This window comes from Octopus bimaculoides, chromosome 5 (genome assembly GCF_046866305.1).
Source record: "Octopus bimaculoides isolate indiv1 chromosome 5, ASM4686630v1, whole genome shotgun sequence".
NCBI classification, from domain to species: domain Eukaryota; kingdom Metazoa; phylum Mollusca; class Cephalopoda; order Octopoda; family Octopodidae; genus Octopus; species Octopus bimaculoides.
Window position 1 is genome coordinate 122,718,529 of NC_142932.1, and position 14,059 is coordinate 122,732,587.

Consider the following 14,059-nt stretch of genomic DNA (forward strand, 5'->3'; position numbering starts at 1 on the left):
GACACAGTTTCCATCTATTTCTGCCTATCAGATCTACTCACAAAGCATTTGTCAGCACAGGGCTGTATTAGAAAACATATACCCAAAGTAGCATACGGTGGGACTGAACCCCAAACCGTGTGGTTGCAATGTGAGCTGCTCAGCCGCTCGGCCATACCTGTTGGCATTGATAATTTCAAAATTGTGGAAATGGGCTGTGCGTGAGAAGACCCGGCAAGCCAAGTAAGATCGTTGCCAGTGCCCCTGGACTGGTTCTTGTGCGGGTGGCACATGAGATGCACCATTTTGAGCGTGGCCGTTGCCAGTACCGCCTGACTGGCTCCTGTAGGATTTTCGAGCGAGATCGTTGCCAGTGCCCCTGGACTGGCTTGTGCGGGTGGCACATAAAAGACACCATTTCGAGCGTGGCCGTTTTCGTGCGGGTGACACGTAAAAGCACCCACTACACTCTCTGAGTGGTTGGCGTTAGGAAGGGCATCCAGCTGTAGAAACTCTGCCAAATCAGACTGGAGCCTGGTGTTGCCATCCGGTTTCACCAGTCCTCAGTCAAATCGTCCAACCCATGCTAGCATGGAAAGCGGACGTTAAACGATGATGATGATGATGATGATGATGTTTTTAGGATTTTTGGATTGGTCTTTATTTCTGGTATCAATGCCTGTTGATTCTTCCACTATAACCTTGGGCTGACCAAAGCTTTGTGAATGGATTTGGTTGATGGAAACTGAAAGAAGCCTGTCATACATATATATATGTATATGTATGTATGTGTTTGTGTTTCTGAGTTTCTTCCCCCAACATTGCTTGACAACTGATGCTTGTGTGTTTACGTCCCCATAACTTAGCAGTTCGACAAAAGAGACTGATAGAATAAGTACCAGGCTTACAAAGAGTAAGTCCTAGGGTTGGTTTTCTTGATTAGGGGCAGTGCTCCAGAATGGCCGCAGTCAAATGACTGAAACAAATAAAGGAATACAGGTGTAGGCTTGGCTGTGTGGTAAGAAGTTTGCTTCCCAACCACATGATTCCAGGTTCAGTCCCACTGCATGGCACATTGGGCAAGTTCTGCTATAGCCTCAGGCTGATCAAAGCCATGTGAGTTGATTTGGTTGATGGAAACTGAAAGAAGCCTGTCATGTATGTCGTCGTCGTCGTCGTTTAACGTCCGCTTTCCATGCTAGCATAGGTTGGACGATTTGACTGAGGACTGGTGAAACCAGATGGCTACACCAGGCTCCAATCTGATTTGGCAGAGTTTCTACAGCTGGATGCCCTTCCTAACGCCAACCACTCAGAGAGTGTAGTGGGTGCTTTTAAGTGTCACCCGCATGAAGGGAATAGATATTACGTCTTGGCATTGATACTGCCTCTGTCACTAACATATATATATTTTTTTTAACATGATACATTGCCAGAACCTCTAACTCTTTCAGTTTCAACAATCAGGAGTAAAACAACAACAACAACGTGTATATATATATATATATATATATATATATATATAGTGTGTGTGTGTGTGTGTGTTCGCTCCACACCACTGCTTGACATTTCGTGATGATGTGTTTATGTCCCTATTAACTTAGCAGTTTGTGAAAAGAGACTGATGAAATCTGTACGAGGCTTTAAAAAATTATGTTCTGGAGTTGATTCATTCGACTAAAATTCTTCAGCGAGGCTGCAGTATAATGACTGAAACAGGTGTAAAAATGAAAAAATCGAATTAAAAAAATGAATATAAACCATTAAAATAGAGAAAGAAGTTGGTTTGCCATGAGGAAGAGAAGGTGTTTGACGTTTTGGGGCTGGGCTCTTTGTTGAAGGAAAATCATGTGGAATTTGTAAACATAGAACATTACTTATTTCTTTGGATTATACTGTTTCACTTGTTAAAACTTTTTTTCCTTTTAATACAGCGTATGAAAATGATTATATAATGAAGTGTGTCAACTAAGCAAGCAATAACATGAATTCCCATTTATTTTTGCCATTCTTGCAGGGCTAAGTTAGTTTTTATGTTGGAACAGTGAAATATTGATTAAGCAGTTTGCCTGTAATTTTTTTTTACCTTTTGTTTTTTCTAACAGGTGTTTGAAATATTTGGTCCTGTACGGAACCCTATGTATTCTGTTCGGTTTAACACCACTCAAGATATCCAAGAAAAGGGTTTGAAAGTTGGGACAGAAATTTATTATGCCCCTAAAGAGTTGAAGTATACAAACTACGTGTTTGTACAGGACTTGATGAAGTAAGTTTCTGCTTTTATGTAACTTTTGACTCAGAATGGAGCAAAATAAAAGGAATTTTTTCCAAAACTTGTTGAAAAGGAGTCTCATTGTGTTAGGTTTGTGAAATAAGTTAGGTTGGTGCTGTTATTAGTCAGGATGAAAACATTGAAACTTTGATTGGAGTGGAATTTCATGGAATTCAGGTTTTCTACAGACAAGTTAATGGGTTAAATAAGTTGCTTCTGTTTATAGAGATCACCTGTTGAACGGTTAAATTAAGATGTCTGAACCAAATATTGCTTATAGCCAAAGCTGGATTGGTAATAAAACGATGGCATTTCCAACGGACCTATTATCTAAGACTTATATTTCCATGATAGGATATTCTTAAGTGTTCAATAGATTACTTTCATTTGCTGTGATGCCCACAAGAGAGTACCACAATTACACAACAACTTTGTAGATTAATTTTGAGTTAATAATTCACAATAGTCTTAACTTGTTTGGCTGATATCTTTATTTTTTCTTTTTTAAGAAATAATTCACTTTGTGATTCTCCCCCTTTTTTTCTCTCCCTCTAGACAAAAGGGTTCTGATGCATCTTGGGAACATGACTTGGAACCTCCAGATAAGGTTAGAATGCTTACTTGTTATTTATTTGTTTTTTCTTTATTCCTTAAGCCTTAATATTTACTGATTGGAGCAAATTACCTTTTATTGTGTCATAAAAGATCTTATTAGAACTCTTTGGTATTTATTGGAAATGTATTTTACTGTAGCTGAGTGCCTCAAAATCTTTCAGTAGTTAAATAGTTTCATAATGCCTGGTATTTCTACTCCATGGTCAAATGATGAGTTAAAGCCCATTAAATTAATTCAGACAAAGATGTTTATGCAGGTCTCAGGTAATTGCTTCTGGTGTAGTCAAAGGGTTTGAAATTTTAGGAGACATACTAGTTCATTATATCAATCCCAGTGTTCATCCCTGACAGGATGAAAGGCAAAGTTCACCTTGGCAGAATTTGAACTCAAAGCATAAAACCGGAAGGAATGTCTCTAAAGCATTTTGTGTGGCATGTTAACAATTCTGGTCTGCTAACATTCAAATTGGTCTAAGTATAATTTGAACCCTTTAGCAGTCACATTATTTTGTCAAATGTATTGCTTCTTTATTAACAAGCTTGAATTAAGCATGCATTATCTTGTAGCTTTGAGATTTTGATGAGGTAACTGCCAGTTTTTAGAATGATATTGAAGGGTTGGTGCGAGAGGTTGGATCTGGCCAGTTTGAATATAAAACAGGCAGAATATTTTGGCTGGATATGACTGGTTTAATTGCTAAAGCTCCCTATCAGTTATAACAACAAGGTTTCCAGTTGATCTGATCAATGGAAAGCCTGTTCATGAAGTTAATGTGCCAGTGGTCAAATACACCACAGACAAGTGTACCCTTAATGTAGTTCTCAGGGAGATTCAGTGTTGCACAAAATGTGACAAGGCTGGCCCTTTGAACTACAATACAGGTCCAACTCATTTTGCCATATCTGACCCAATATTTTATTTGTTTTATTTTCAAATTGGCCAGATTCAACCTCTCACACCAACCCTACAATGTCATTCTAAAACTTAACAATCACATCATCGAAATCTCGAAACTTTGAGATAATCCATGATTAATTCCAAACAATGTGAATAAATAAGCATCACATTTGACAGAGTAATCTGACAGCTCATCTCAATGAGCTCCTTTTATCATGCAGTCATGCCTGTACCCGACAATGGTCGTCGTCATCATCATTTAATGTCCACTTTCCATGCTGATATGGGTTGGATGATTTGACTAAGGACTGGCAAGCCAGAAGGCTGCACCAGGCTCAATCTGATCAGGCAATGTTTCTACAGCTGGATGCTCTTCCTCACACCAACCACTCCAAGAGTGTAGTGGGTGCTTTTTACTTGCCACCGGCATGGGTTCCAGTCAGGCGGTACTGGCATCGACCATGCTTGAATAGTGCTTTTTATGTGCCACCGGCACGGGAGCCACACAGGCAGCACTGGTAACGACCACACTCAAATGGTGTTTTTTACGTGCCTCTGGCATGGGACCAGTCTGGTGGCACTGGCATTGACCGTGCTTGAATGGTGCTTTTAATGTGCCACCAGCATGGGAGCTACACAGGCGGCACTAGCAACGACCATGCTTGAATGGTGATTGTTCAGATTAATATCCTGTGCTTAATGTTACTGGTTAATTACTGTAATATTCAAGCTCTGTCTTTCAGTGATTCCTGTAAAAATTATGAAATTACAATTTCCAAACTTTGTGATTCTTGTGTCTGGTTCAACTGATGTTATCTGTAACCTTTTGTAAATTCTATGAGGTCTTGTATTTCTTTACCATTTCTTCTCTTTTTTTCTTTTTATCTTAAATCTTGTTTTGTCTGCTTCACATTTAGTTCTTGGATTATTCTGATGATGAAAAAGAACGTTTGATGAAGAAGAATAAAAAGAAATCTCGTGATGACAATTCTGAAAGTGATGATTCGAACAAGGAAGGTAAAAACCAGGCACACCGAAAGAAAAATTCCAACAATCCATTCTATTTGAAGTAAGGAATTTGTTATTTTGTTCTTGTTCTATTTATCGGCTTCGGACATTGGACTGCGGCCATGCTGGGCAATTGTTTTAAGAATTTTTAGTTAATTATAGCAATTACTATATTTTAACATGTATAAGGAACCCTTTTTTGTTAAAAATTATGATCCCTTACAAAACTTTTTTTCCTAATTTTAAGCCCCCCAAAATTAGGGGGTTCCTTATACACGGGGGTTGCTTATACACATTAAAATAAGGTATATCACTCAGACCAGTCCGCGTCTGTATTTGTCGAATGGTTTAACTAGAATTACGTCCCTCTATGTAATGGGTTACCTCCCTTCGCACTAAATGCCCATTTACGAGTGTTACACGCGAGGTACCGTAACCCCTCCACTGTGACGGGTATTTCATTGCAAACCCGCCGCGATAGGTGAAAATCCGTGAAGTAGAAACAGTACTGTATATTTGTTTTTTATTATTTTTATAATTTGTATATATTTATTCTATTATGAATGCAAAACAACACCAAAGAGGAATCGACGTAAGCTTAAATAATAAACCGCGATATGGCGAGGGATTACTGTATATGTTGGTGTACATGCCTTCCAACCCATGCCAGCATGGAAAACAGACATTAAAATAATGATGATGGTGTTCACTATTGATATCAGTGCGCCCACACACACCTAGTGTTACACTGTTCTTTCAGTTTCTGTCTAACAAATTGACACACAAGGCTCTGATAAGCCCAAGGCTATAGTAGAAGACACTTGCCCAAGGTGCCACTCAGTGGGACTGAACCTGGAAACATGTGGTTGCGAAGCAAACTTCTTAACACATAACCATACATACATTTTTCAGGGATGGTGAGTCAAAGCATTTGCAGCTGTAAATCGTGGTGTGTATCTATTGGTTTATAGCTTTATTTCGCTTGGAGATTCACTCTTCCTAAAAAAGAATTATTTCACATTTTTTAAGTTTTCAAATTCTTATGATGTCAACAGTATTTATGCGTTTGTCTGTGTTTTGTTTACAGTTTTGCTTGCTTATACAAAAGTATCATAATAAAATTGCTAGCCAATGCTTCTGTTAATAAAGCATTCTCGAACTTTCAAAACTGTGTGGAATTAGAGTTCCCTTCAAACAAAATTTTAAAAGTGTCAGGAAAGGCATTTGGCTACTAAACAGTACCTCTATTTGTCTAACCCAAGCTAGAATGGAAAACTAGTGTAACATTAATGAATGAATGGACTCTATTAGATTTTTTTTTTATTATAGGTGCAGGAGTGGCTGTGTGTGTAAGTCACTGGCTTGCCAGCCACATGGTACATGGTATATATATATATATATATATATATATATATATATATATATATATATATATATACACACACGCACACACACACACATACACGATGGCCTTCTTTCAGTTTTCATATACCAGATCCACTTACAAGGCTTTGGTTGGCCTGGGGCTGTAGTAGAAGACACTTGCCCAAGGTGCCATGCAGTGGGACTGAACCCAGAACCATGTGGTTGATAAGCAAACTTCTTACCACACAGCCACCATATTTTTTTTTCCTCTTTGAATTCAGTTATTGATACTTTTAAAAATCTTTTTTATAGAAATGACTCTCCAGTAACGCAGAAGAACAGTAAAAACTATAAGAAGAAATCTGGTAACGTACAATATTATTTCTTTTCTCCTTATAAATGCTATCTGTATGTCATTACCCTCTTTGGACTATAAGCCATGTTAGACATATCCTTTATCTTTTGCTTGTTTCAGTCATTTGACTGTGCCCATGCTGGGGTACCACCTTGAAGGTTTTAGCCAAGCAAATTGACCCTTATTCTATTGGTCCCTTTTGTTAAACTGCTAAGTTACGGAGGATGTAATCATCATCGTCGTTTAACGTCCACTTTCCATGCTGGCGTGGGTTGGACAGTTTGACTGAGGACTAACAAGCCAGAAGGCTGTACCAGGCTCCAATCTGATCTGGCAATGTTTCTACAGTTGGATGCCCTTCCTAATGCCAACCACTCCGAGAATTTAGTGGATGCTTTTTATGTGCCACTGGTATAAGAGCCAGTCAGGTGGCACTGGCATTGGCCAATAATAATAATGTTTTCAAATTTTTTCACAAAGCCAGCAATTTTGGGGCGTGGTCAATTACGTTGACCCCAGTATTTGACAGATACTTTTATTGACACTGAAAGAACTGAATGGCAAAGTTGGCCTTGGTGGGGTTTGAACTCGGAACTTGAAGAGTTGGAAGGAATGCTGCTAATCATTTTGTCTGATTTCCAAATGATTCTGCTTATTTGCTTTATCATCATCATCTTTTAATGTCCATTTTCCATGCTATCTCGGTAGTAATCATCATCGTTTAACGTCCGCTTTCCATGCTAGCATGGGTTGAATGATTTGACTGAGGACTGGCGAAGCAGATGGCTACACCAGACTCCAGTCTGATTTGGCAGAGTTTCTACAGCTGGATACCCTTCCTAACGCCAACTACTCCAAGAGTGTAGTGGGGGCTTTTTACATGCCACCGGCACGAGGGCCAGTCCGGCAGTACTGGCAACGGCCACGCTCAACTGGTGTTTTTTACGTGCCACCTGCACAGTAGTCAGTCCAATGTTTTGTTCACATGCCACTCGCACAAGTGCCAGTAAGGCGAAGCTGGAAACGATCGTACTGAAATGGTGCTTTTTACGTGCCACTGGCATGGGAGCGAATAACAACAGTAAGAATATTATATGGCTGTTAATTTGACAAGATTTGACCCTCCACACGAAGCTTGTTGGTCTTTTACTTGTATTCATTGTCATCATCATCATTGTCACCATTTAAAGTTCATCTTCCAGGCTGGCATGGGTTGGGTCATTTGACAGGATCTGATGAACCAGAGAACTGCATAGAACCCCAGTGTGGTTTCTACTGCTTGATGCCCTTCTTCATACCAACCACTTTACTGAGTGTACTGGGGGCTGTTTTCATGGCATTGCCATGAAGTCACTATCTAACTCCAGAGATACAAAACCCCCTTAACTGAACGGAGGTGCGGTCGAGAGAAAGGTGTGGCTTTAGGCCAAGTTTTGAGTGGGACAGACTAGAATGGGTGTCTTGCAGTAGAGAAGATACATGGCTGTTGTATATTCTGTGTGTGATGTAAGGGTGGATGGGCGTAACTGGAAAGTGAGATATACATTGTGGTAAGAAGGTATTAGGACGTAGTTTTGAATTTACAAGAGGACGATTATAAGAGAAAATGAGAAGATCTGGATGGATGGTTAAGTTTGCAGCTGTGCCAGGGGAGATAACCTATCGTTTTTTTTATCTGCCTTACCTTGCTGGCATGGAGATTGACAGGGTTTTCTGATGTCCTTGTTGCCGCCAGCCCGTTTGGTCACCTTTTGTGACATGCGAGGTGATGGTGTACCTATTCTAAAAGTGTGTCACAGACAGTGAAGAAGTCGAGTGTGTAATGGAACAAATGGTAGAACATCTGATGAAACAGTTCTATATTTAAGAGATGAGGAATTATTTACATTATTTACATTATTTACATTTGACGGATATTTGTCCTCATCATGTTTGTTGCTTACACAACGTTTCGGCTGATACACCCTCCAGCCTTCATCAGGTGTCTTGGGGAAATTTCGAACCTGGGTTCTCATTCCTAACGATGTTACTATTATTATATTATTATTATTAATACTATTATTCACTCCATAATTGCCCACGGGCATATGGCGTAGTGGTTAAGAGCACGGGCTACTAACCCCAAGGTTCCGAGTTCGATTCACGGCAGCGACCTGATTAATAGTATTAATAATAATAATATAATAATAGTAACATCATTAGGAATGAGAACCCAGGTTCGAAATTTCCCCAAGACACCTGATGAAGGCTGGAGGGTATATCAGCCGAAACGTTGTGTTAGCAACAAACAAGATGAGGACAAATATCCGTCAAATGTAAATAATGTATCTGATGAAACCTCTAACACTATTCATTTGTGTCCCTCTATTTTCTGGTTGCAAATCCTGCCATAACGTATTCTTGCCTTTATATTCTTCTCAGGTTAATGAAACACTTATTAGCTGGATTTGGTACAATAGCTCATGTACTAATGTCTACCATTATTATTATTATTGAGTGAGAGAGCAGTGCATGCCATCAAAGTGACACTGGGGTAAAATATATGAAGCCCATTATACCCATCATGACTACCCGTCTGATAAGGGTACACCAGGCACATGCATCACAACCATATGTGTGCGACATGGTGATCCCATATCAAGATAAACAGCGCATGACCTCGCAGGTGGGTCCCAGTTAGAATTATTTTCTTCAGGGTGAGTCACCCATCCCGCTCAAAAGGTCCCTGAATAAGGTTTGTTTAAGGATGTTGAGCAAAACACCCATGTTTCCAAAGGTGAATTATTCAAACCCCAAAGAATTCCTCTCAACACATGGTTATGATGCTCCCCCACTACTTCTGCTCATGATCAGAGATGCACATATCGTCAGCCACCAAGGGACATGCTCAACTACTTAAGGTCAAACAACTGACAAGCAAATCAGTGGTATTAAGCAGAATATTTGTTGTAGCCCATCTTTTATACCAAGACAAAATAATGTACTATTGTTATTGTTGTTGTTATTAATATTATTATTATTATTTTATTTTTTATTTTATACTTTAAAAATTTTTTTTTTCAGAGGGTTTCACTCATCAAGGCCACCGAAATGATCAAGGATCCAAGCCACAACAAATCAACAATTGGCATTCTAATGCTTATACCAGTTGGCCACCAAAAGAACCAAGACCTCAATCTTTTGAAGCCTCTAACAATAGGTTTCCTAACACCTATGGCAACAGACCTCCAAATCCACCTAACAATTGGTCCACAAATCCCCCTAACCAGTGGCCCTCAAATCCTGCAAACAGTTGGGGCCAAACTGGGACCAATAACTGGCCTTCTACAAATGGTCCTAACAAATGGCCAAGAACCCCAAACAGTTGGTCTCAAGGTACCCCAAACAGTTGGTCTCAAGGTACCCCAAACAGTTGGTCTCAAGGTACCCCAAACAGCTGGTCTCAAAGTACCCCAAATAATTGGTCTCAGAATACCCCAAATAACTGGTCCTTGAATGCTCCAAATAATTGGTCCCAAAATAATCCTAACACTTCATTCCAAAATACCCCAAACAGTTCAACTCAAATGACCCCTAATAACTGGCCTGCACTGAATAGTTGGACCCAAAATAATCCTAATAGTTGGTCTCAAAATACTCCTAACATTTCAGCACAAAATATCCCTCATGGCTCATCTCAAATTAATCCTAATACCTGGTCTTCAAACTGGCCTACCAATTGGTCTTCTAATCCTAACAGTCTTCCCCCAAATCCTTTTAGCGTTCCCCCACCAAATATTTTGAATAGCTCCTCCTCAAACTCCATGAGCCAACCATCTGCCACACTCCCAAACAACCCTCCTCCAAATGCACCAAGCTGGACTCAAAATTCTTTTGCTCAGACACAAAGATTTCTTCCCAATACCAACCAGTGGCCTCCTCAACAAGCAGGAAATGTTAATACTGGGACTAACAATCCAAATTTTAATTCTTAAATACCAGAAGGCTCTCAATTAACGAGCAACGATGGATGTAATTTGCTTAATAAATATTCATGGTTCAGCTGCATTCGTCTGATCTTGCTTGAACAATTGTACAAGATGTTGCAAAATTACCTCTCAATTCTTGAGAACTGTTCCAACAGTAAACATTTGCTGTGTATCAGTCTGAACTATGATGAGAACTGCAAAAAAAAAAACAAAAACATCCAAAGAATGGTAAAACATTAACTGCAAGATATTCCATTACCACTTGCCTTACTTCACTAATGCCACGACAATGGCTACGCTTCCTTATATATGTGTGTGTGGGTATCATTATCACCCACTTTTCCCTGCTTGCACTAATTGGATGGAATATGTTGAGGCAGAGTTTTTGTTATTGGTAACCTTTGCTTGTTTCTAAGGAAGGTCATAGTTCTCCATGGCCAGACATGCTTTTTATGGAAGGTTGGAAACAAACAGCTCTGCTTATAGGATGATGATGCTCCTTTACAACCATCATGTCATGTCTAAACAAGAGCTGACACACGCATACTCACGCACACACACATGATTTATATCAGGATTGTTGGCTGCCAGTTGATTCATTGAGTTGTTACTATATGGAGGACATCCTACCCCACCCCTGAATCCAGTATGAGTTACAGAAAAAAAAATCTGGTTCAATCCTCCATGTAACCTAGAAGTCTCAGCTAACATAGGTGGTTTCTGCTTCCTGGCTTTAATCAAGACATTTTCCAAGAAACCATTTGCATTATAAGCTCTTCAATCCCCACAATGTAATGGTCATTTACTCTTGCTTAGATAAATCACTTCAAATATCACATGCTATAGTAAACACAAATACCTATAAAGCCTCCTATTCATGCTCTAACCTGTAACTCGAAATCCTACCAAATACCAACTGCGATGATCCTGCCTCTCAAAGGCTGTAGTCTGTAGAACTACCCTCACCCCATCAGTATCACAGCCAGTCGTTTTAAGAGAAGTTATACATAGCATATGCACTTGTCCACATGCAGGATAAGGAAAATTCCATTTCTGTGTTCCACTTCATTTGGATACTCCAGAACAACTTCTCCCACATCAAATGGAGTATTGACAGGACCCCACTTTACTCACCTGGAACTCACATTTGCCAATTCTGTTTCCTTGAAAGACTACATATACTCTACCTCCCAGCAGTATCCATCAACAAGACGAATTAACTATGTTACTGTTATCACCAGAGGTGCCCTGATAATGATAATCCAGATATACCACTCTAGGACTGGCTGCCCACCACACAAGGGGAGGGTATTTAATCCATGCCACTTGTATAAACTACAGCTGTACCCCTGTTGGTCATCCAGCTTCAATTTTAACCTAACATTTTGTCCTAATGCTATCAAATCTGGTTACTCTGAAGTAAAGAGTACTGCTGTTATTGTATTAACGCTCCACTGAACAGTGACTGAACTTCTAAACTGTGACAACACCCCACCCTATCATGTGTGGCACCAAATGGAATGATCTGATATTGAATACATGACACTGTGACAGCTCATTGCCAACATACAGTCTGAACACGTGGGCCTAAGAATAAAGAAAAGATCTGGTATTACTTCCTTACCATCAACTCTATGTAAACTGTGGTGACCATTAGAAGCCCAATAACTTAAGCTAGTTTGAATTTGTCTCAAATCCCTCACTCTTCCAATTTATGATGAAATAGGCTCATCCAATGCACCCACAAAATTTGAAACCATGTTGCAGCTGAGTCAAACTTATTAAGAAATGTAACTCTACCGAGTGTGATGAGTACCCCTTTTGCTTGTCCACATAATATATATCATCATCATCATCGTCGTTTAACATCTGCTTTCCATGCTGGCATGGGTTTGACTGAGAACTGGCAAACCAGGAGGCTGCACCAATCTGATTTGACAAGGTTTCTACAGCTGGATGCCCTTAATGCCAATCACTCCGAGAGTCTAGTGGGTGCTTTTTACGGGTGCCAGTCAGGTGGCACTGGCTTTGGACACGCTTGAATGGTACTTTTTACGTGCCACCAGCATGGGTGTCAGTCAGGCGGCACTGGCATATATGTACATATTTACTTAATTGGCAAGAGTTACAAAGTAATGAAGTGGGAATGTACAAAACTCTCAGCCATTGAGTAACTTTGTAACTTCTATTGATTAAATAAAAAATATATATTCATGTTTCAAGTTCTACTATCCTGTTTCTTTTATCAAACTTTAGTGTGTCTGCGCATGTGTATGTATAATATATATATATATATATTTAGTTTTATTAATATTTAGCAGAAGTAACAGAGTGACTCGATGTCTGAGACTCTCATGCACTTATCTATCAGCGAATGAAGCACTCTGACCTTGAGTCACTCTGTTATACATTATTTACATTTGACGAATATTTGTCCTCATCTTGTTTGTTGTTAACACAACGTTTCGGCTGATATACCCTCCAGCCTTCATCAGGTGTTTTGGGGAAATTTCGAACCTGGGTATTCCTAAGGTATTTTTTGATATTTATATTATAATTATTCAGGTCACTGCCTTGAATCGAACTTGGAATCTTGGTGTTAGTAGCCCGTGCTTTTAACCACTACGCCATATGCCCATGGGTAATTATGGAGTGAATTTTAGGGTTTATGAATCTAATATTTTCCTATCCTTCCTTAATACCGGTTCCCACGTGTTACTCATATTTGCACTCGGTCTGCTTTGGAGGTTGTTGTGTCCTAGCATATGTGCTGCCTCTTTTAGTTTTCGTATTTTCCAGTGGTGTTCTCTGTCTATTATTTTAACTTGATGAAGGCTGGAGGGTATATCAGCTTTAAACGTTATGTTAACAACAAACAAGACGAGGACAGATATCTGTCAAATGTACATAATTCCTCATCTCTTAAATATAGAACTGAAAAATACACACACACATATTTTGAGTTCTGTTTTTCCTGTTTGCATCAACATACCTATATATATATATATTATTATTATTATGAGGATTTTTACCTCTTAAAGAGATGTTAGCAGTCAAGTTTCCTGACTTAATTATTTGTAATTTGAATGAATTGAATATAGTAACAATTGTAGGTTATAAGAAATCAGTGTTTGAAATTGGAGCTATGTTAATAAGTTAATGTCTATCTGTCGATTTCTCCATTTTCTTTTCTTATACATACATACTTATATATATGTATATATCTACCCCTATCTCTAACCTCTCCCTAGACAGTATTCCATCCTTCACTCCTGAGATTAATCCCCACAATGTTCTACCATGTAACTGTTGCCCTAGGACTATATGCCCTCTACAAACCCACGGCAGAAGGTCTAATGTAATTTACAAATTTACTGTCCTCAACATGCTACACAACTCCACAAGCATATATAGAGTCAATCATAAACTTTAAACAGAGATACTCTGCACATCTCAATTCTTTTAGATATGAGAAACAGTAAATCCACAACCCTTGCCAGTCACATCATTTCAAAAATAGGAATACTCCGTAGAACTTATGGTCCATAATAGATTAGGGCTTCCATACCAGGGTCAATGCTCAGCCTGTAAGTTATGCC

General features: G+C 39.2%; 1 protein-coding gene across 1 annotated transcript in view; it reads left to right on the plus strand.

Moving 5' to 3' along the window:
* The window catches only part of LOC106868703 (uncharacterized), a 20,554-nt gene extending 7,872 nt beyond the window's left edge, over window positions 1-12,682 (plus strand). Inside the window, exons 5-9 of the mRNA XM_014914090.3 lie at window positions 2,085-2,245; window positions 2,807-2,858; window positions 4,682-4,833; window positions 6,450-6,502; window positions 9,556-12,682. Coding sequence (XP_014769576.2) covers window positions 2,085-2,245; window positions 2,807-2,858; window positions 4,682-4,833; window positions 6,450-6,502; window positions 9,556-10,466 — 1,329 coding nt within the window. The 3' untranslated portion in view covers window positions 10,467-12,682. The remainder of the gene's footprint in view (window positions 1-2,084; window positions 2,246-2,806; window positions 2,859-4,681; window positions 4,834-6,449; window positions 6,503-9,555) is intronic.
* The last annotated feature ends 1,377 nt before the right edge of the window (window positions 12,683-14,059 follow it).